This window comes from Camelina sativa, chromosome 17 (assembly GCF_030686135.1).
Source record: "Camelina sativa cultivar CO46 ecotype springtype chromosome 17, ASM3068613v1".
In the NCBI taxonomy this organism is placed as follows: Eukaryota; Viridiplantae; Streptophyta; class Magnoliopsida; order Brassicales; family Brassicaceae; genus Camelina; species Camelina sativa.
Window position 1 is genome coordinate 27,796,810 of NC_141896.1, and position 21,136 is coordinate 27,817,945.

Here is a 21,136-nt window from a genome sequence, read left to right on the forward strand (position 1 = left end):
TGTTGTTTTCATAATTTGAATCATTAATTACTTAATAAAATAAGGATATACATGTCTAATTTAAAGTTTCTTTAATTTATGTGAAACATATTAAAATGACATATTCTGTAAAATGGAGGGAGTTTATATAAACATGAAACATTGCTAGTTCATTGAGCTGACTTAGAATTTGTTACATTTCCTCTAAAAGAAAGAATTATTTTTTTCTGTTTCCTATCTTTTAAATTTTAATTTTGGATAAAAATTGTAAGAACTCAACTAATATTGTAAAGAAAATGATTTACCAATAAAACTTGTAAAAAATGATGAAGTAGTGGCGGATGTTCGCTAGACGGTGAACGAGTATCTGCACCTCCTAACATATGGTTAAAAGTTTAAACTTAGACGGACACGATTTCTAAGTATACATGTTTTATAAGACCAACACAATTTTTAAATTTAGAAAAAACTCGAGTATTAAGTTAATAAGCTCTTAAGTGGGCAAGTAAGAAGATTGGTTTTATATATAAGTAATTCTATTTGATTAAAAAAACAAAATAAAACCTCAAAACAACGTAAAGATGCATAAAATGTTTTGAAGAGATGCCTCGATCAAAAGATAATGAGCAACTTAAACAATACGATACAATCATACAACTACTAAAAAAATTACTAATCAAGTAAAATGATCATGATTTTATTGGATTTGATTGTTAGTGAGCTTGTTGGTAATAATTTTGAGTGAAAGTTAATTGTGTGTTTACTTGTTTTGTAGAAAAAACCCCGTAAAATTCATAAGAAACCACATGGTTCATGAACAGAATATCTTCATGCTCATTACTAATGTGAGTGGTAAAATTTGTGTCGTGTGAATACAGTTGGCTTGTAAATTGAATACCAAAATAACGCGTTTTTGGTCTTCTACAATTTACCACCCAGCCCAAGAAAAAAAAGACAAAGAGTAAAGAGTAAAGAAGATGACAGACAGAAGTGTCGACATTAAAATTCTAAATACTACTATTTAATTACAGACGTATTTCTTTAAATTATAGTACTACTGTCATATTCTTATCAAACGCTATACTCATATTAAAGGAAACTGATGGATTTGCCTCTCGAATATTGAAAGTCAAATAAGCGTAAATTGTTATACTAATTGCAATTAGCAATGAATAGACGTTAGTTATAAGCGTATCTCCATTAATTAGTAAATAATGAAGAATAAGTCCTCTGATCAGTACAATAATAGAAATTGGTGTTGGGGCCTCCCCGTCTACCAGACTACTACGGTCAAGTAAAACGACCCAACCCGTTTTTTTTCTTTTTATAATAATAATAATAATAATAATAATAATAATAATAATAAATACTTTACAACTAGTGGTCCGATACTATTAGCCACCTAGCCATAATTAAACCAAACAGTAGAAAATATCAATATCATTAACCAATAAATATCCAATAATTAAATAACCAATATTTAAAGCATAGCAAATATCCAAAAACCAAACAACAGAAAACATAGAACCAGCAACCTAGCAATGTTCTAATGACCCAACTCTAGCAACCTAGCAATGCCAGACAACAATTAATCGAGTCCCTAGAACATCCTCCTCTTCATTGCCTTGATTCTACGATCACACTTTGTCTTTACCTGCACTACAAACACAAATTAAGATGCATGAGTATTTTATAAACACTCAGTGAGATAATCCTCTCATCTACTGGACTATACACACAAGCAACTGAGATATCAATGTCCAAAACAATCAACAAACAAAGCAAACAAACCAGGAAGCAAACATAGTCTCGCTGGAAGGGAGGTGTCGACCGACACCAGCCAAGTGTCGACCGACACTGGCTCTTGGTGTCGACCGACACTACCCCACAGTGTCGACCGATGCTGCTAACTAGTGTCGATCGATGCTGCTAACTGGTGTCGACTGACACCCACTTGGTGTCGATCAATATTGACTCTGCATTCGCGAACCGCTCAAAGCTGAGAGTCGAATTCCACTTCCCATCACCTCCAATCCGTCCAATACTCAATCCCAAAGCCATATGAATCCGTAGGAACCCTATAGCAACCATAACAAGCAAGAAAACACCACAAACAACACCAAACAAGCAAGACAAATGAAATCTCAGGCTTAGATCAGCCATGGTCATGCACTCACCTCTTTGCAGGAAGTTTCTGACCAACAGCAACAAATCCAACCTTCCTAGCAAGCTTCTAGCACCTTCCTAGCTTCAGATCTCTCAAGAACAGCCAAGAATCTCACCAATCTCTCCCAAAATCTCAAGAACAACTCTTTTCTCTCAAAAACTCTAAACGGAGACAATACAACCTTCCAAAATCCTTTTCTGTCGACAAAACACTTAAATATCACGGTTCAATGGTTTTCCCTAAACCAAACCGATCCAAATCAATAATTAAATCGAACTGGTCGAACCAGAAATTAATGGTGTCGATCGACACTACTCTTGGTGTCGATCGACACCCATCCCCAAAATGCAGAGTTTTGGTTCGCGGATGTTACACCAAGAATCATGTTTATTTCTTCTTCTACTACTACTTTTTTTCTTCTCTTTATAATAACTAACAAGTTCTAGGTCTATATGTGACAACCCATCCCGTGGACCCCACTAGCCTCCAGCTAGCTGCCCCAACGGACCGTCTGTGGACCCCGCTAGCTCCCCACTAGCCGGCCCAACAGACCCCAAGCTGGCCCTACAGGGCATCGATTCTAACCCATCACTGTGGATATCTCAATCCACCAGTAGGTTATTGGTGCGCCAGGCGTTCCTCGAACCCTGGCGTTCCTCGAACCCTGGTCCCCACCCTTTAACAACCTTCCTACAGGACAAGCTGTCACCAATTGATCTGCAGGTCAATTGGTGACAGCTTGTCCTGTGGGAAGGTTGTTAAAGGGTGGGGACAAGGGTTCGAGGAATGTCTGGCGCACCAATAACCTACTAATGGATTTGGATATCCACAGTGAGGGGTTAGGATCGATGCCCTGTAGGACCAGCTTGGGGTCCGTTGGGCTGGCTAGCGGGGGGTAGCAGGGTCTACGGACGGTCCGTTGGGGCAGCTAGCGGAGGGCTAGTGGGATCCACAGGACGGGTTGTCATACTATACATTTTTCTGAATCAGACGCCAATGCATTTTTACATGACTTTTTCTCAAGTACCATTCGGACCAGCAATCTCTACGTTTTTATATAAAATACTTAACCAATTAATTTAATTTATTGCCATTTGGTCGTCTTTATCTTATCATTGCTTGTTTTTTCCGCTTTAAATTATTTTTGCCCCTCTCAGTCAACAAATATCATTATATGTATAAAAACCAATTTATACTAGAAAGGGTTCCTAGATTTTGTGTAGCAATTTAAACTACAAAAGACTTTCTATTCAAAAATTTAGGACAGCGATTATTCTCAAGAACAAAACAGATTTATATTTTATTTTTGTACAATTTAATTTGATTATAGTTACTCGAAACAGGTTTTGGTTTTTATATAATATTTTCGATATCAAACTAAGGATAATGATGGACATGTTAAGCTTGTGGTATGCATGCATTAGATGCTTTATATAAAGAGAAAGAATTTCAATCCCTTCATATACATAATATTATGTAAATCTATATTAACATTTTCACAGCAGTTTTAACAAAGAAGTTTTGGAGTTGAGATATTTTTAAAAATAAAATTATAAAACAAAATATTGATTCAGCTGTTTTCCATTAACAAAAACAAAGATTTCCTAATTTACCTCCCTATTAAATCTGAAATAAAATTTTCCATTTTCATCCTCTTAATAAATCTCTATAAAATCTTTATAATAATCGATTTCAAAATAAAAATTTATGAGGAGCTTATAAATCAGCTACATTCGATTTTCTATCTTCCTAATTAATCACCACATTCAATTCTAAAATATAATTTTGTTCCGAATTTCTATATACAAAATCGTATAAAGAAACAAATTAATGGCTCAAAATTAATCAAAATTAATCTCATAATATAAACTTGGCATATTCCCATATATATATTATGCGAATATGAAATCCTTAATTAGTTGCTAATGCGTTCAATCTGTTGCTTGAAAAGGTGGGGACATATTCAACTTAATTTCTCGCCTATAAATACTATTCTCAAGTTAGCATCACCAACGACATAAAAAAATGCACTTATTTGCTATGCTCATTTGGCAGCTGCACATATACAACTGTGATGAAATATGTAGAGATGTCATGGAGGGATCACCGAATCTGGGGCAGTCCCTGTGCCTCCCATGCGGCCATGCCACAACTGAATGATAATGTTGGGACCTCTATGTTCTTTTGCTGATGGAAAACAGTCTACAGTAGCTGACTTTTTAAAGTTTTTATGCTTTATAAATGTCTCTCCCACTCTTTTTGTTTATTCTTCTCTAGGTTCAATACCTCTTATTTTATTTTTGCTCTATCTTTCAAATTCACGGGTTATAGCTTCATGAGTTTGAATTAGTATTAATATAAATTTGAAATATCATTATTTTGGTGCTGCAAAATTATTCATTAATATACATATCTTGATTAAATTACGATTATGTAATTATTTCTTTGTATATTACGGGTTAAATCCTAATATTAACTATCAAAATACACTTATACAATTTTAAACACTAAATAAAACAAAGAAAAATTAACAAACAAATGCAGCTTGTAATTTTTATATTTTAGTTTAAATGTATTGTCTCGCGGTGTACCACGATTTAAAATCTAGTATTGTTATAAAATTTGAGCAAAATACTTTAACAAAATCTAGTTTCACGTTTTCTTCTCAACATGCACTTTATAACAAGATTGGACTTATTGGTGTGTCTGGCATTTATAGGTTCTATAGAAAAAATTTGTGGGAGTTTCTCGTGCCTTTGTTTAATTATAAACTTATAGGGTTTTAGTTTGGGAAAAATGTCATTAAAATCCCCAAGTCTACATTTTTGTTGATTTAAAGCCCGAACTCTGCTTTTGGAGGAAAAAACACCAATTATTTGTTGACTTCTAAATAAATCGCAAACTCTCGTTGACTTAGCCTTTTGAGGCACAACTTTAAGTGATCAAACGGAGAAATTAAACGGAGTTAATTATCCGTTAACGAGATCCGTTAATAGCAAAACGACGCTGTTTATAACACCCTAAAAATCCCAAATTGAGAAATCGATTTTCAATTTTCCCAATTCACAAACCCTAATCAATCTAACCCTAATCAAACATGATATCTTCGATGACGAGAAGATTCTAGATTTCTTTTTGTTATACACTGGAAGAATGGTCGACCAATGTTCTCTTCAGTTCTCGATGTAAAGATCGTTACACCGGCTCCACAAACAAACTTCAATTGCACTCCACGGTCGAACGAAGCTACCACCGATGTCTCTGAGCTAGAACTCATCTCGTCAACTCGAAGAAGAAGAGAGAAATCGAAGAAGAAAAGAGAAATTGAACAAGAAAAGATAAATTGAGATCGATTAGAGTTTGTGAATTGGGGAAATTGAGAATCGATTTCTTAATTTGGGGGGTTTTAGGATGTTATAAACAGTGTCGTTTTGCTATTAACGGATATCGTTAACGGATAATTAACCCCGTTTAATTTCTCCGTTTGACCACTTAACGTTGTGTCTCAAAAGGCTAAGTCAACGAGAGTTTGCGATTTATTTAGAAGTCAACAAAGAATTGGTGTTTTTTTCCTCCAAAAGCAGAATTCAGGCTTTAAATCAATGAAAATGTAGACTTAGAGATTTTAATGACATTTTTCCTGTTTTAGTTTCTATAACGTTTGTTTCTTTTTAGAATTTTGTTTCTTTTTAGAATTTTGTCTTTTTTTTTAGTTAGTTTCTATGTATTTAGTTAAGAGCTTAATTTGTTTCCCTCTTTTAGGCTATGTCACTGGGAAAGGCTTTGCTTTCCTCTTTTAGGCTATATTTCTGGAAAAATTAGTTAGTTAGCCAACTTATTTAATTTTAACTTGTATTCTTTTTTGGTTTCACAATAAAATTCAGATGACAGGCAAAAAAAATGTGAGAGAATGGGAAAAATAAAACAAACACGCGCCGGGGCAGACGCGTGAGTCTTCTTCATTTCGAGACGACGCCAACGTAAAAAGTACAGTTTTCCCACTTGCAGCAAATTGCGCCTGAGATCACGTGATGCTTTCATTCCCACGTGACTCCTCAACTTAATTATCACTTAAATCATTATTAACTTAAATGATTTAGTATTAACTTAAATGATTTAGTATTACTTCCATTATTAACTTAAATGATCACTTAATTATCACCGTTGTTGTTCCAACGGTATTTGTTGACGGTTGGAGTCTACCAAAAAAAAAATTATGGAATTGGAAGAAGAAAAAAAAAAAATTTTAAAAGTTTAGTGGTATATTGAAAGATCGAAAAACAAAGTAGTATTAGTAATACTGTATTACTAACGATGAAGCCAAATAAAAATACAACAATAAGTTAATAACTACTCTTTCATCTAGCTCATTAATTACATTACATCCATACAAAATGCAAAATGTTTAGTTAGGTGTATATACTGTATCATTCCCAACCTTTTCTTTGAAACGCGCGTTATCTTTAAGGCTAATTAAGACTTCCAAAATGAACCACTAGAAACAAATCAACAATACTATATCAATCGCATCTCACTCACAAACCAAATTTAAGTAAATCTAAAAGAGAGAGTATACTAAATTAAGAACCTCCACGAATTAAGTATGTGAAAAGAGTTGTATATATTTTACTAATCCGAAAATTCTTGCACAAAAACAGTCTTATAGAAGAAGTACTAATCTATCCCACAAGGTAGTACTTTACTGCAAAAGTGGCAGATAAATGAGAATAGATGCCAAATAGAAGAGAATGATGAGGCCAAGTGGCCGCACTAAAGAGATGCGACCTCGTTTTATTGGCTATGTGCTTCCGCTTCTGTTCTGCATGGAATCTTCAATCTCAAGACTCCAAGTTCGGTGAGAATATTAAAACTTTTAGCATACTATATTAATTATCATCAAAAGATTACAAAACTTAGTCACGTTAATATCACGGATTCTTCAATATAGCTAGTCACAACTTAATTGTGGAACTCAAAAACTTTATCATAACTGTCCTTTTAAACATATCAATATTTAAGAATTTTATGATTCTTCAGTTTTATTTATTTCAAATTATTTAAATATTTCAATTTTAAATAGGTAAAAATGTTTTAGAAAGGTTATTAAAATATGCCAAATTTTCTATGGATGCATTAAAACTTTAACTTCTACGGACGATACTAATTTGGTTCAGTTAATAAAAATTAAGAATCAAAATACTTATTTAATATATATTAAAATTTTATGCGTCAATTGAAAATTGTGTTGTTTACCATCTAAAGCTACATTATTCTTGAATTTTTCTCATGTAAATATATATTTGATTATATGTTTCTAATATAGCGTGAGTCAAATACATTATTTTAGGATTGATATATGAAATATTTTAATATATTTTTCACTGGAGGAGGCTCTATATAAACGCTGAGAGTTGGTTGGGTATCACCAAGGTGAGCTTGAGAGCATCTTCCAAAAGAGAGAGAGAGAGAGAAGAGTGAGTGTGAGAAAGAGTGAGAGAAAAAAAAAAAAAAAAAAAAAGATTGAGAGGTTAACTTTTGAGTGAAACTTAGGGTTTATTTCTCATCTTCTTGTTTTCTTTGCTTCGTTTCATCTTCAAAAAAAAAAACTCTTCCCTGGTCTTGTTTTCGTCTTTCATAAATCAGAAATCACGATTTTCTTATGAAGTGTTGCTTTATGAGTTTATATTTTGCCAAAACTCATCTAAACGACAAATTTTTGTAAAAGAAAAAACAGTTCAGGTGTTTTTAAGAAAACGAGATCCATCTTTGTTTTCTAAAAAATTATTATGAACTTCTCTTAATATTCTTTTTATTTTTTCATTCTTTATAGAGTTGATCAAACTTCATGGGCATTTTTTAGTTCCCCTCAAGATTTGATCCTCTTATTATTTATTTTTTGTTCATATATTTCTTTTAGTTTTGATCTATGGAGGTTGCTTATTTCAAACCTCGTTGATCAAAATTTATTTATTTAGAAAAAGAAAAAAAACCAGTCTTTGATTTTTTTTTCTAAAAAGACAAAGGTTTTTTAATCTAATTTTTTATATAATCATTTTTCTTTGTAGTATATTTTTTTTTCTATATTTCAGGAAACTCCAATGGCGGATTTCTTCGGCGGCAGCGGCGGCGAGCTTATGGAAGCACTTCAACCTTTTTACAAAAGTGCTTCCACGTCTGCCTCAGATTCTGCGTTTGGATCTTCAAACGCTGCGTTTGTGTCTGCACCAAACGACCCATATTCTTCTTCCTCCTACTATAACCCTCATGCATCTTTCACAACCCCTTACCCGGATCTTTATGCCGGTTCCATGACCTATCCATCTTCATTCGGGTTGGATCTCCAACAACCCGATTCTCTAGAACAAAACTACCAATCTCAGTTCCATTACCAAAACAATATCACTTACCTTCACCAAGACAACACCTGCATGCTCAACTTCATCGACCCGAGTCAACCGGTTTCTATGACCCAACCGGGTCCGGTTTCAGGTTCGGGTTTGGTTTCAAAGCCTGCCAAGCTCTATCGTGGAGTGAGGCAAAGGCATTGGGGAAAATGGGTCGCAGAGATCCGTTTACCCAGGAACCGAACCCGACTCTGGCTCGGAACATTCGACACGGCTGAAGAAGCCGCGTTGGCTTATGATCGTGCCGCGTTCAAGCTTCGTGGCGACTCGGCTCGGCTTAACTTTCCAGCTCTCCGATACCAAACCGGCTCATCTCCGTCTGACTCGGGCGAATATGGTCCTATTCAAGCTGCCGTAGACGCTAAGCTTGAAGCCATATTAGCTGAGCCCAAAAATCAACCGGGCAAAACGGAGAGGTCATCAAGGAAAAGAGCTAAAGCCACAGCTTCTTCGGCTGAGCAGCCGGCTGCACCACAGCAACATTCCGGGTCGGGTGAAAGTGACGGTTCGGGTTCGCCGACGTCAGATGTTATGGTGCCGGAGATGTGCGAAGAGGCAGAGATGTCGTGGAATGAAAATTTCATGCTTGGAAAGTGTCCCTCTTACGAGATCGATTGGGCTTCAATTTTATCGTAAAATATTAGGATTCTATTCATTTTTGTTCATTATAACTACATGTGTTGTATTTTCTGTTTAAAATTAGGGGTTCGTAGCTGTGCTTAAAATTTGTAATTTGGCATTTTGTATGAATGTAATGCAAGTGTGTAAATTATAAGACTGCTCAAGCTTTTTTTTGTTCATGCCGTACCATGTAGATTATGGACACCTCAAGCTTCGTTTTCTTAATTGAAATGAATTTGGTTAGGTCCCAGTTATTTTTTTACTATTGTCTCATTTAACATCGCTTCACATAAAGATATACACATATACCGTACAGGGAGTACTTAGAAAAGTGAGAAAGGTTATTATGAATACATATTCCAAGTTGGTAACATATCATGATCCTTAAGTTCCGTTCTGCAGTAGGACCATTGTGCTCAGCTTAAAAATGATTAGAAAGTAAACTAGACTAATGGAGAACCATATAGAGTGAAAATTTGAAATTTAAATTGCTACATTTCTAGCTTAATATTGTTAATTTTAGTCAAATTTCGAAGAAGTCAAAAGAGGAACACAAGAGTGGAAGAAAAGGACCCTTCTTAGTGAAACTTTAGGTGGTATCAAAATGATGTACCAATTCCAAAATATAAAGTCTAGCTTAATATTGTTACATTCCCATGCTTTTTCCTTCAGAATAGACTTTTAAAAGAAAAAGAAAAGACTTTTAAAAGAAAACTTCATGATTTATCCACTTGTAGGAATATTATTTTTCCAAAAATGGTTGAATTGAGAAAAAGTTAGTTTTTATTTTTTAACGAGCAAATATACTTTCAATGGAGAGGAAAGACTCCGATGGTAAGATGGTAAAAGAGTGTCCAAATTGAGAAACTCCAGGCCAAGACCAAAGGATGAAACAATGTATTAAGAAGTATTTACTTTTAACAAGTTCAGCAAATCAGAAACAATACTGCATAATATAAAATACTAAAGTAATCTTAAATTGCATAAATTCTTAAAAACATCCTATATTATTGAAACAAAAAACTTCTACCAACTGAAATACGGAGGGAGTATACACTAACCGTCGTCTACCAATTGAAATAAATCATAAATTGCAATGAAAACATTCGCATCAACACTAAAAATATGATATCTGATACTCGCAGCGTTTATTATGTTGAGACTGTTTTGCTTTCTATTTTTTCTCCATTCATTGAATCCATACACTAAATTCAAAGACTGACTCGAGGACTTAACTTTAGATTGAAACCCAAAAGACAAAAAGTCAAAAGACGATAATTGTAACGCACGCATGGGGCTGTCAAACAGCTGGATTGATACAACCCAGGCCTAGAGACATTTATAGAGCGTAACGTATACCAATATATATTTATGGGCATAGTCGTCAGTTTAACAAAAAGAATTAAATAAATGATATCATATTACATTTGACGCGTTTGAGGGGTATGTATGAATCGTATTATCCGCAAAACGAAAAAAGAGAGAGAGAGATCAGCTAAACCCCAAAAAACTAAATGTAAAAAGATCAGCTAAATTTACCGATTTCCATTTTCTTCTTGATAGCTTTTTGACCATGGTATATAAACGCGTCTATTATACCAGATACCGTGAAAACACCTGTGCATTTTTACATGTTTCGTTTCAGATTTTTGATTCAACCAACAACTTATGTTATGGACTAATGGACCTATGGTGTATGTTATAGAGAGAGATAGGTTATCATACCTCCGACTATGGCACAAACATTCGTCAAGAAGTGCAAGAACGATATATGTTCCTCTGCAAATGTTACCTGCCGAAACACCACATTTCTATTAGGAGGAATATGAATATATTTACTTTTTATAGAATTGGAGTTGGAACACAACACACTCACCTTGATTGGTGATAGATCATAGAAGAAGAAAACTCCTGGCAAAGATTGCAGTTGACCTGCTTCTGAGCTCTTTACATGTTCAGTCACCGAGAACTGCACATTTTACCTCAAGTTCAGATCATACGATACTCAAAATAAATAGAGCATAAGGTCAAACAATTAAAAGCCTCGCTCCACCTGATTTGATTGAATTGTGTGTCCTCTGATATCTGTGTATACTGTTGGTACAACCTAATAAAAGCAGACGAAACAGAATGGAGTAAACACGGAATTTTAATGATAAATGTAACTAGCATATCATGCTTGTCTTGGGAACAAACCTTGATAAAGTATTGGTACATAGCATTAGGTGTGTCTTGACTCCACTGGACTCTGCAATTTCAAGTACCTTAGAGAGAGCATGAAAAAATAAATAGAATGTGAATGGAATAGACCAGAATGGTCATTACTTGTCAAGAGGGTTTACGACGCCAGGAAAGTAGTCCCCATAAGTCAGTCTATTGATCTTGTGACTTATCTGCAGGGAGACACAACATATTGAATTATATATAATTAGAAGCATAACAATGAATTGGCGCCAATAGGATAAGTCGTTTTTCTTACGTTAAAACTGTCTTTCTGAAAAGCAAGAAGATCATGAACGTGCACACCCGACTGATGAAAGCTTTTCCCAGGAGCAAAGTGGAAGTTCCCAGCCACCTTATTTACCTCCAAGAACCCATAGATATTACACCCTTCACCTTCTTCATCCTTTACTCTTTGTAGAAAACCTTCTCGTTTACACTGAATCAGAAACATTCAATTGAAACGTGTTTAGAGCCTTACAAGTTACAAGTGCATAACAAATAAACCAACCACACACAAGCTTTTGAGAGTCTAACAGGGAAAGACGAAAGAAGACAAAGAAAGAAAGAAACAAATGAACTAAGCTTGCTACTACCACAATGAAACACAGATGTAAAGAATTCAAAAGGTTCACCTGGTCAATCAAATCTGGATTTGTAACTCCCCAACCTTTCTTTCGGTATGCTTCACGAACATCTTCACATGTATTGCAACAGTCATGCTCTTCCTGTAAGGATAAACAACATAGGTCACATGAAAGCAAAAAAGAGCCAGATTGAAAAAGCACCATCACCTATCCTGCTGACATAATAAGTCTATATATTGTACAGAAAACAAGATCCACTATGACATCTCTTTTCTGTTTAATCCATTCTAGTACTAAACAATCAAGGGTAATCCTAATATGGACTGGAGAAACCATGATCCAAATGCACTAAGCAGAAAGACAGAGAAAGATAACACAATTACCGCTTCAGCCCCATAGCAAGAACCACAGTAAGTCTCGTTATGTTCCAGCCTGCCACCATGTTTCTGCAGTGGCTTTTCAATCTGCACAAGCACAAAAAAGTATGAGACTTTACAAGGGCCCAAAAACAAACCACTTTCAGTTCTTGCCTTTATATAGTAAAATTGCCATTTTCCTGCAACTCTATCCTAGCCGGATGACTATAAAAATCCCAGAGAATATAATGACAAGTATACAAAAACAGTTTCAGTCTTCCATTTACGAAATCACACATTATCCAGTCCAGAAAGAGACAGAGAACAAACCTTAGTAGCGCCTATTCCGTCCTGTCTTGCCTCGATAGTGTTTCCATTAGAATCTAACCTTCTCTTTATAATATCATGTTTCTGCCAATTCACACAATTGACAACCTTACAACATGTTTCAAAGCATAAAAACTAAGAAGAGTCACTGAACTAATACAAATAACAATTTCAAAACATACCACGTCAAGATGAAGCTCTCCACTAATATCCATGGCATCAACACTAAGAATCGAACATGCTAGAGCAGGAAAAGTAATATCAAACTGCATCATAAATGAAACTTATGAGAGAGATCTACTAGACACTAGAAGAAAAAGAAAAACATCAAAAATCACATTACGTTAATTCGTAACGTCTCTCCCCTTGAAGTATCCACTATAAGCTTCGTCTCCGTGACGGTATGAAGATATAAACCTAAAACAAACCAAAATCAAAATTCAATACATACATCATGCAAATCATATATACAAAAATCGGAAAGAGACATCTTAAGAGCTCTCAGACGTACGGAGCTCGGAGAAGAAGAGAAGGAACATAACGACGGAGGAGAGGAGAGTGATTACGCCGCCGGACAATGTCCGGCTGTAAAAATCCTCATTGATCTTAGGATATGCATCTAGATTCCGCAATTTATTCAAGATCCCGGCCATATTAACACCTCGTGGGGGACGAGACTCTCTCAGATTCAGTTCCCCGGATTCAAAATTCAGCACCGGATTATGAAGGCCGGAGCGAAGTCAGAGGAGAGAAACGTCGTCGGAAGCGAAATTCTTCCGACGATGCAGATCTCGGAGAGAGTGACTGATGAGAAGTTTGGGTTTTGGTTCTTTGAGTCCGTCTTCTTCTCCTTCCTTCCCCCGTCGGACGGAGTAGCGCGTACGGTCTGCGTAATCGGGTTTGTCTTTGCCGTCTTTCACTGTTGGAGTAAACGACGTCGGCTCATATTCAACTTTGAAGAATTTAAGAGACCTTTTGAATTGGATCATACATAAATTGCTTGATTATTTGATAGTAGCAGGCTAGGCCCAAAATTGATCCATGATATAAGAAATTTTTTTGAAGATAATAAAATTCTACATGTCTAAATATAATTTTGACCAAGTTATATGATTCTTTCAATTTGGACCAAGAGAATAAAGATCCATAAAGTTATTTAATGCCCCGACCGTCAAGTCTTTTAACGGGCTCTATATCCACTTCCGACATATGGGAGAACCTTTCTTCGTAGGCTTCACATCCACTCTCAACCGTTGATCCAATCATATCTGACGGCTGGTTTAATATATTCGTGAGGCTTTAAATACTTGTTTACCAATTCTATAAATCAGTACATGATCTTTTCCTGTGTTTTTTACTTACTCGCATTTTTCGGACAATCACTACGTGATCTTTCATAGTATTTTGTACTCTCATGACTTTTGACCGAAAATATAAAAACACTTACGTGACATAAGTGGCCAAATCAATTATTTTAAACCTCTCTACAAACTAGAGTATCACAATTCATCCCCACTAACAGATCGCAACGTTTTCGTAGCGCACCAAGACCGTCACCCCTGACAGTGTGAGCCCTCCATCAACTCTCTTTGCGGGTCCCATGTCCACTTCCCGTCCATGGGCTCAACTCTCTTAGTGGGCTCCAAGTCCACTTTTGGTTGTGGGCCCACCCAATCTAACGGCTAGGTTGCTACGTCTGGGAAGCTGTAAATACTAGTTTACTGATCCTACAAATTATGACATGATATTTCTATGTGTTTTGTACTCACTCGCATAGTTACGACAATCACTTTCCGGAAGGTCACCCATCCTCAAACTACTCCAGCATAAGCACGATTAACTGTAGAGTTCTCTCAAGACTTGTGATATCTTGGTTTGCGGAGAGGTTTAAAAGAATTAATTTGACCACCTATATCACCAAAATGCATCTTTTCGTCAAATGTCCTGAGAGAACTCCATATTTAAGTGGGCTCTCCATAAATTTATCTGTTTCGATCGATGCATCTTCATATTGACCAAATCTTCTCCTTGTCTGAGAATCTCTCTGCATAGTCCCGGACTTCTCGCCCTTGCTCACTCCGGCTCCAAGCTCTCCATTCACTTTTTGAGCTCAATGGTCCCGAACTGAGCCACCTCGACGCCGAGCTCATTGACCCTCCCCCCCAAACCGCTAGTGACATGCGCCCTAGAAGGGGACCCAAAGTCAACATTCCTGGCCTTTGACGAGAACTAGAAACCCGGAGGGAGTTCTGGTCCCAACAAATACCTCATCATTTATTGCTATGTGATATATTTTTATTCAAAATATTATTACATATATTTTGTCGTGGGTGATGTACATATATTTTACCCTGTTTAAGCATAGTTTATTCATCTCTTTTGCATAGTTTACTAAATAATTTTGTCATTTTTGTGTACTTTAGCCTCTGTTTGTGCATAGAGTAGAATCTGCATTGCATTTGAATGTCTACATGCATAAACAGGTGAATTTGATCCTTTGGAGCTTGGAAGTGAGCTGAGGAAGAAGAGGATACATCCAATGGAGCAGATCAAGGTTGGAATGGAAGAAAACCAAAGTCTCGAGGCCACGTGACCATCACACTCGACTGTGTTGGGAGAAAGACTCGGCCAAGTGAAGATCAGAAGAAGAAGCCACTCGACCGAGCACATGGTCGAGCATTTACCCAGTCGACCTTCTATTTTGTCTGCTAGCTAATCAGGGTTTCCTTCCCTCACTATATATACCCCTTGTACCCTATGGCAGCCCACAAGTCAGAAATATCCTAGTGGTCCTAGAGAGTTTGGGAAAAACCTAGTTTTATCCCCTTTGGGAAACTTTTACATTATTGCATCATTATCCACTTTTTCTTATCTTTACCCAAATTTTCAGAGTCTTGTAAACCTTATAAATTTTGATCTGTTTGGATTTTGATCTTGCTTCTTTGTATTTAGTTGTAGATCTCTCTTTTATCTATCTAATCATGCTTTTTTAACCTTTTCTGGTTTTGTGTTCATCATCATGATTTATAGATCTGAGTAGTGAGCTAGGATCTTAGAGATGGTTTAGGCTGGTTTAGGGTTATGATTATCTAGACTGATCAAGCTTGTTTGTTTATAAATCCTTTCTAGATTAGGTGTTCTCTATGCTATATTTGTTCTGAGAAGTTAAGGATAGATCTCAGGTTTCCTTTCATTCAACAAATGTTTATGTTGCTAGAATAGACTAATACTGGAGATTATTGTGCCTAGCCTAAGAGATTAGTTGTCTAGGGTGGTTTTTGACAAATAATTATTTGGATCTTTAATGCTTGTTTATTCATGTCTTAGCTAGTGAGAATGGATTACTATTGTCATGAGAGTGGATTAGTAAGTATAAGAGGTCATTGTCTAAGGATAACTTATACTGCTTGAAGTTTGTTGATCAGTTTAGATAGTCATAGCTTAAGACTAGCCAATGAATCCATCTATAGGACCTACTTTGTTTATTGATTGTCTGTTTATTGCATCATAGTTGTTCTCGGTCTTGTTTATTTTGCATTATGGGTTGTTATTTAGTCTATGTTTTACGTTTTAAGTCACTCGACCTAGCCACTCGACCACACTCTTACTGAGCTTGGTCAAGTGCTTGATCGAGCACCATCTGGATTGCTTGCTTTACATTCTGTTTATGCTTTGAATCTCTGTTGTATAGGTCTCTCCTTTAGGTGTATAGGTCTCTCTTTTTGGGGCGCAAGAAAACACATCAAAAACCTAGGTTTACACTTGTATTTGTAGGTTTTGGGATCAATTAGGATTGTTAGGGCTAAATTTGTTTTTTTATAATGTTAAGTGCAGGATAAAGGCTTTAGGAGGCTATGACTAATATATGGTGAATACTTTACTCCGGTCACGTGAGCTGTGACCGCTCCCAAGGACAGCTTCACATTGGTCACACGCCTTGTGACTGGTTTCGGACTTTCTTCTTCAATCTGGTGTAAAATCTATTTGATAGCTCGTATGAAATTAATTATTTAATTTTGACTCTTTTAAGCTATTATAAAATTTATAAATGTATGATTTGTTTTTTTTTTTCTTTTTCTTTTTCATGTCATAATATATATAGAGTGTCTATATAACTCTTATATAAAATAGTCACTGTTTTACTTTACAATTAACTTAAATTTTTAAAAATTTATATCATATTTAAACAAATGTTTAAGAGGGGGTTACTTTACTGTTAGTATATATATATATATATATGTATATTTCTAGTTTTAGTAAATTCCTGTTCATTTCATTCATTTTGGTTCAATTGCTAAATTAGGTTTTTGATCGGTTTTCTTAATATTATTTCATTTGTTTGCAGCAAGGTTCCATTTGTTTTCAATTTAAATAATTTTTGTTGGGTCAATTTTCATAAACCTGATATTCAGTTTAATTTAATTTGTCATAACATTAATATATATACACATTTTGCTAAATCAAAATAGAATTATTCCTAATTAATTTTTCTCTAGAATAAATGTACACATGTTAATTTATGAGAAGGTGACTACCAAGGAGATGTGGAGGGAGACTGCAGGCTGGGATCTCACCCGAGTTCTTCCCTATATCCTTGATTTTATCAAATTACACCTTGCATCCGTTGTTGTGGATACTGTGACGGGGGCTAGTGACATGTTATGTTGGAGTAGATGTGAGGGCAATTTTTCAGTGAAGTCGGCCTATGCTCTCTTAACTCAGAATGGTTCACCTACACAGATTTGTGGGACCTTTTTTGAACGCATACGGAAGGTAGTCGCGCCAGAAAGGATAAGAACTTTCCTATGACTGGTAGGTAATCAAGCTATTATGACAAATGCAGAGCGGTACATAAGATATCTCTCTGATACGAGTCTTTGTTCGGTGTGTAAAGGGGGGAGGAGACTATTCTTCATATTTTACGTGACTGTCCTGCGATGTCGGGGATATGGCAAAAGTTGGTCCCACAAGATATAGGGCTGGTTTCTTTTCTCTTTCAATACTGGAATGGCTTTTTGTTAATCTGCAGAGTAAGGAGGTCATGGGAAATACTGAATGGCCAACTTTGTTTGCTTAATCAGCTCGGTGGAGATGGAAGTGGAGATGCGGGAATGTGTTTGGGGAGAACTGGAAGTGCAGAGATAGACTGTAGTTTGTGAAAGATCAGGCCAGGGATGTCTTAACTGCATTTTCACGACACAGAGGTAAATCAGGGGTAGTGGAACGTATTGAGACTCTCATCTCATGGAAGTTACCATCAGCAGGTTGGGTAAAGCTCAATACAGATGGAGCCTCCCGTGGTAATCCGAGGCCTACGACTGCCGGGGGGGGGGGGGGTGCTGCGAGATGGTTCGGGTAATTGGTGTGTCAGTTTTGTTCTGAATATTGGTATATGTTCAGCGCCTCTTGCTGAGCTATGGGGAGTGTATTATGGTCTGTACATGGCTTGGGAGAGACGGGTGACGTGTGTGGAGGTGGAAATAGATTCAGAGATAGTGGTGGGTTTTTACGGACAGGGATTAGTGATTCACATACGCTGTCCTTCCTAGTACGGTTGTGCTATGACTTCATTTCAAGGGACTGGATAATCCAGTTTTGCATGTGTATAGGGAGGCTACCGTCTTGCCGATGGGTTGGCAAACTATATTTTTCCTTACCTTTGGGTTTTCATAGTTTAGAGTCTTTTCCTAAAACTCTAAATTATATTCTTTTAGTGAATGTGAATGGGACTGCTGTCCCGCGTCGTGTTCGTTCGTAGTTTTCTTTTCTATTTTGAATAAAAGTGGGAGACCGTGTGATGTGACACGGAGACGCGGATGCGGTACGGACGCGGCTTGAGCTCTCGGTCAACTTACAAACGGTGGAACTTTCCTCGACAAAGGCTCTTGGTTTTGGATCTATGTGAGAAACAAACGAGGGAAACGGAGTTTGCAGCGATTCAAACGAGCTGTTTAGGAATACGGACGAGAAGCCACGAACTGGTCGATCAGACAGGACGGCTGCGGAAACGAGCAAACGGACGGTTGCGATGGAAGCGATGGTGGAGACGAGTTGAGATGGTTCGATGGATAAACTCGAGAACTTGTGGAAGAGAACTCGAGGTTGCGAAGGGGAATCGATGGAAGCAAGACGAGGGAAAACGAGAGTGGATCGAAAGACGACACAAGAGGGCTGGTTCTTCTCTTGATACGGTCACTAACAAGATCAAACCCGGTTCGAGTCTTGCTAGGGTTCTCTCACTTAGGTAATCCCGGATTGGACTAATGAGAGGATGGAGACAAGTCAAGAATCTCTCTTGAGAAAAGTTTATTTTCATTCAAGTCTAAGGAGGAACAAATGCTAAGAGAGAGTTTAAATACACTAGGTCAAGTGAGGGCTTTGGGACACGCGGATTCATTAAGATCCGCACAATCATCCTTAGACGTGTTTCCCTTGTAAATGGAACACATCACCTCAATTGACTTTCAAAGCAAAGCTCTCAACGTTCAAAAGCATAAGGATAAAGAGAGGAATATTCCCATTGTTCAAATTTAAACCAAAAATAAGAGGGAAGAGAGATAACCGCCTTGGCCTTGCGCGTGAAGCAACTTAGCCTTTAGGCGTTGCGCACCAAGCTCCATGCCTTGTTAAAACCTCTCCGGTAAACCCATTGGGAAAAATCCGGAGTAGGAAAAAGAGTACACTTCCTTGCTTTGGCAACTTTGGTGTCTTCACTCTTGGGTAAGAGTGAAGACCATTCGAACCGAGTCTTCGAGTTCTTCTTGGGATGTTGTTCGAGGGGCAACGGATCAGACGTGGAGTTGTTCCATGGCTATGGCGTCTTTGTTGAACTCCTTGACCGTGTGGTGACTCCTGGGGGTTGACGGTGTGTTGGCCGCATCGTTAGCTTGTGCCTTGGCTTCCTTTAATGCGTTTTGGCCTCGAGTTTTGGTCAGGGTTGGCGTCTCTAAGTCATCTTGGGCGTCTTGGTCGGGGCTCCTTAGGCTTGCTGTGACTCCGGTGAGTTCCTTTGAAGCTTCGGCCGCGTTTGAAGTTGGCATTTTGTCCGTGGCCGGTGCTCCCTGATCTGGCGTCTCGGGGCCGCTTCGTGCGTCTCGATGGTCTTGGCTAGGCTCCGTTCCCACGATCACATTATTCCCTCCCCCTTGAAGAGGTTTTGTCCTCAAAACTTTGCCGGCTTCACCGTTTTTGCGCGGACTAGTTTGGCCTCCTCTCCTCATTTGGAACCACTCAGGTCTTAAGCGTGACTTAACTCAATAGCTAGACTCAGAGAACAAACTCGCCGCGTATCGCCATGATTCTTGTTGCATGTCGTGGCGTGCGTCATCACCGATAGTCTGTCCAACACAACTCTCGAAATGCCCTTGATACGTCCAACAACTTTGCGGACCAACTCCGACATTGCTCCCATAGTGCCTTTAAACCCTTCAACCCAAACATTTTGAAAACTTGTTTGTAAGACTTGGTTTGAGTCCTTAAGGGACGTTCTAGCAATATAGGGTCGAATTAAGAGGTTTGTTTTACAGCCCGAATCCTTAGATAGTGTTGATTGCATTTCATAGACTTGCGTAGGACTCAAGGGTTTCAAGCAAATGTGCATATTATTATGGACAAAGGAATATTGGTTGGTGTGGCCACAGTGAGTGGTCCTCTTGTCAGACTGCCAAAGACGCCCCAATAGGAGATGGCCAGCCTGCATAGGAATCACATCACATAGGACTTGGTCCTTGTATGGTCCGACACTAAACGGGACTGTGACCTGTTCCTTAACATGGATCACAGTCTTATCATTCAACAATTTCAAGCGATAAGGATGAGGGTGGTTTGTTGTATCTAGAGACAATTTCTTGACAAGACTAGAACTTGCAACATTGGTGCAAGATCCTCCGTCTATAATCAAGCCACACACTTTACCACTTACAGTGCACCTAGTCTGGAAGATGTTAGCGCGCTGGTTGGTGCTCTCGTCGGCCGCCGCGTTGGTGTTGAGGATGCGTCTGATCATCAAAAGTTCCCCAACCTCTGGCTCAGCTACGGTTACTTCCAGTTCAGCTTCGCCTTTAGCTTTCTCCTTGGTCGCCTCATCTTCAGATTCGATCTCACCGGCTTCGGTAAGGATCAATGTACGGGCGTTCGGACATTCGCGCGCGTAGTGTCCTCTCCCTTGACACTTGAAGCAGACTATATCGCGGCTCTAGACGTCATTGATATCGCGCCGCAGATCTTGTCGCTCGATGGTGGATGGCTCCCTGGTTTTGAATCGTGAGTTAGCGCTGTTCCCCTTCGGCTTCTCTGGTAATCGGTTTGAAGGAGATGTATTAGGAGTCCAGGTCGAAGCTCCTTGAGTGCAAACACGAGGCGCGGAGGCACTCTTCTTCTTGATCTGGCTCTCTATCTGCATCACGAGGTGCAACAACTCCTCGAACACTTGGTACGGTTGGCGTTCAACCTTGTGTGCAATAGACTCTTGCAAAC

The 21,136-nt window shown here is 37.7% G+C and overlaps 1 protein-coding gene and 1 pseudogene across 2 annotated transcripts; one reads left to right on the plus strand and one right to left on the minus strand.

Annotated features, from left to right (window-relative positions):
• The first annotated feature begins 7,569 nt into the window (after window positions 1–7,569).
• LOC104773186 (ethylene-responsive transcription factor ERF055 pseudogene) lies at window positions 7,570–9,350 on the plus strand (annotated as a pseudogene). Its single transcript, XR_015585751.1, has one exon. The product of XR_015585751.1 is annotated as an ethylene-responsive transcription factor ERF055 pseudogene (transcript).
• A 1,159-nt stretch (window positions 9,351–10,509) lies between these two features.
• On the minus strand, window positions 10,510–13,728 carry LOC104773185 (uncharacterized). Its single transcript, XM_010497762.3, has 13 exons — window positions 13,173–13,728; window positions 13,005–13,078; window positions 12,844–12,927; window positions 12,665–12,745; window positions 12,362–12,442; window positions 12,027–12,119; window positions 11,651–11,830; window positions 11,497–11,564; window positions 11,368–11,419; window positions 11,225–11,278; window positions 11,048–11,140; window positions 10,897–10,963; window positions 10,510–10,788 (listed from the first exon to the last, which is right to left on the minus strand). The coding sequence occupies exons 1-13, from the start codon at window positions 13,312–13,314 to the stop codon at window positions 10,697–10,699; spliced, it is 1,161 nt and encodes a 386-aa protein (XP_010496064.2). The 5' UTR covers window positions 13,315–13,728; the 3' UTR covers window positions 10,510–10,696.
• Between the last annotated feature and the right edge of the window lie 7,408 nt (window positions 13,729–21,136).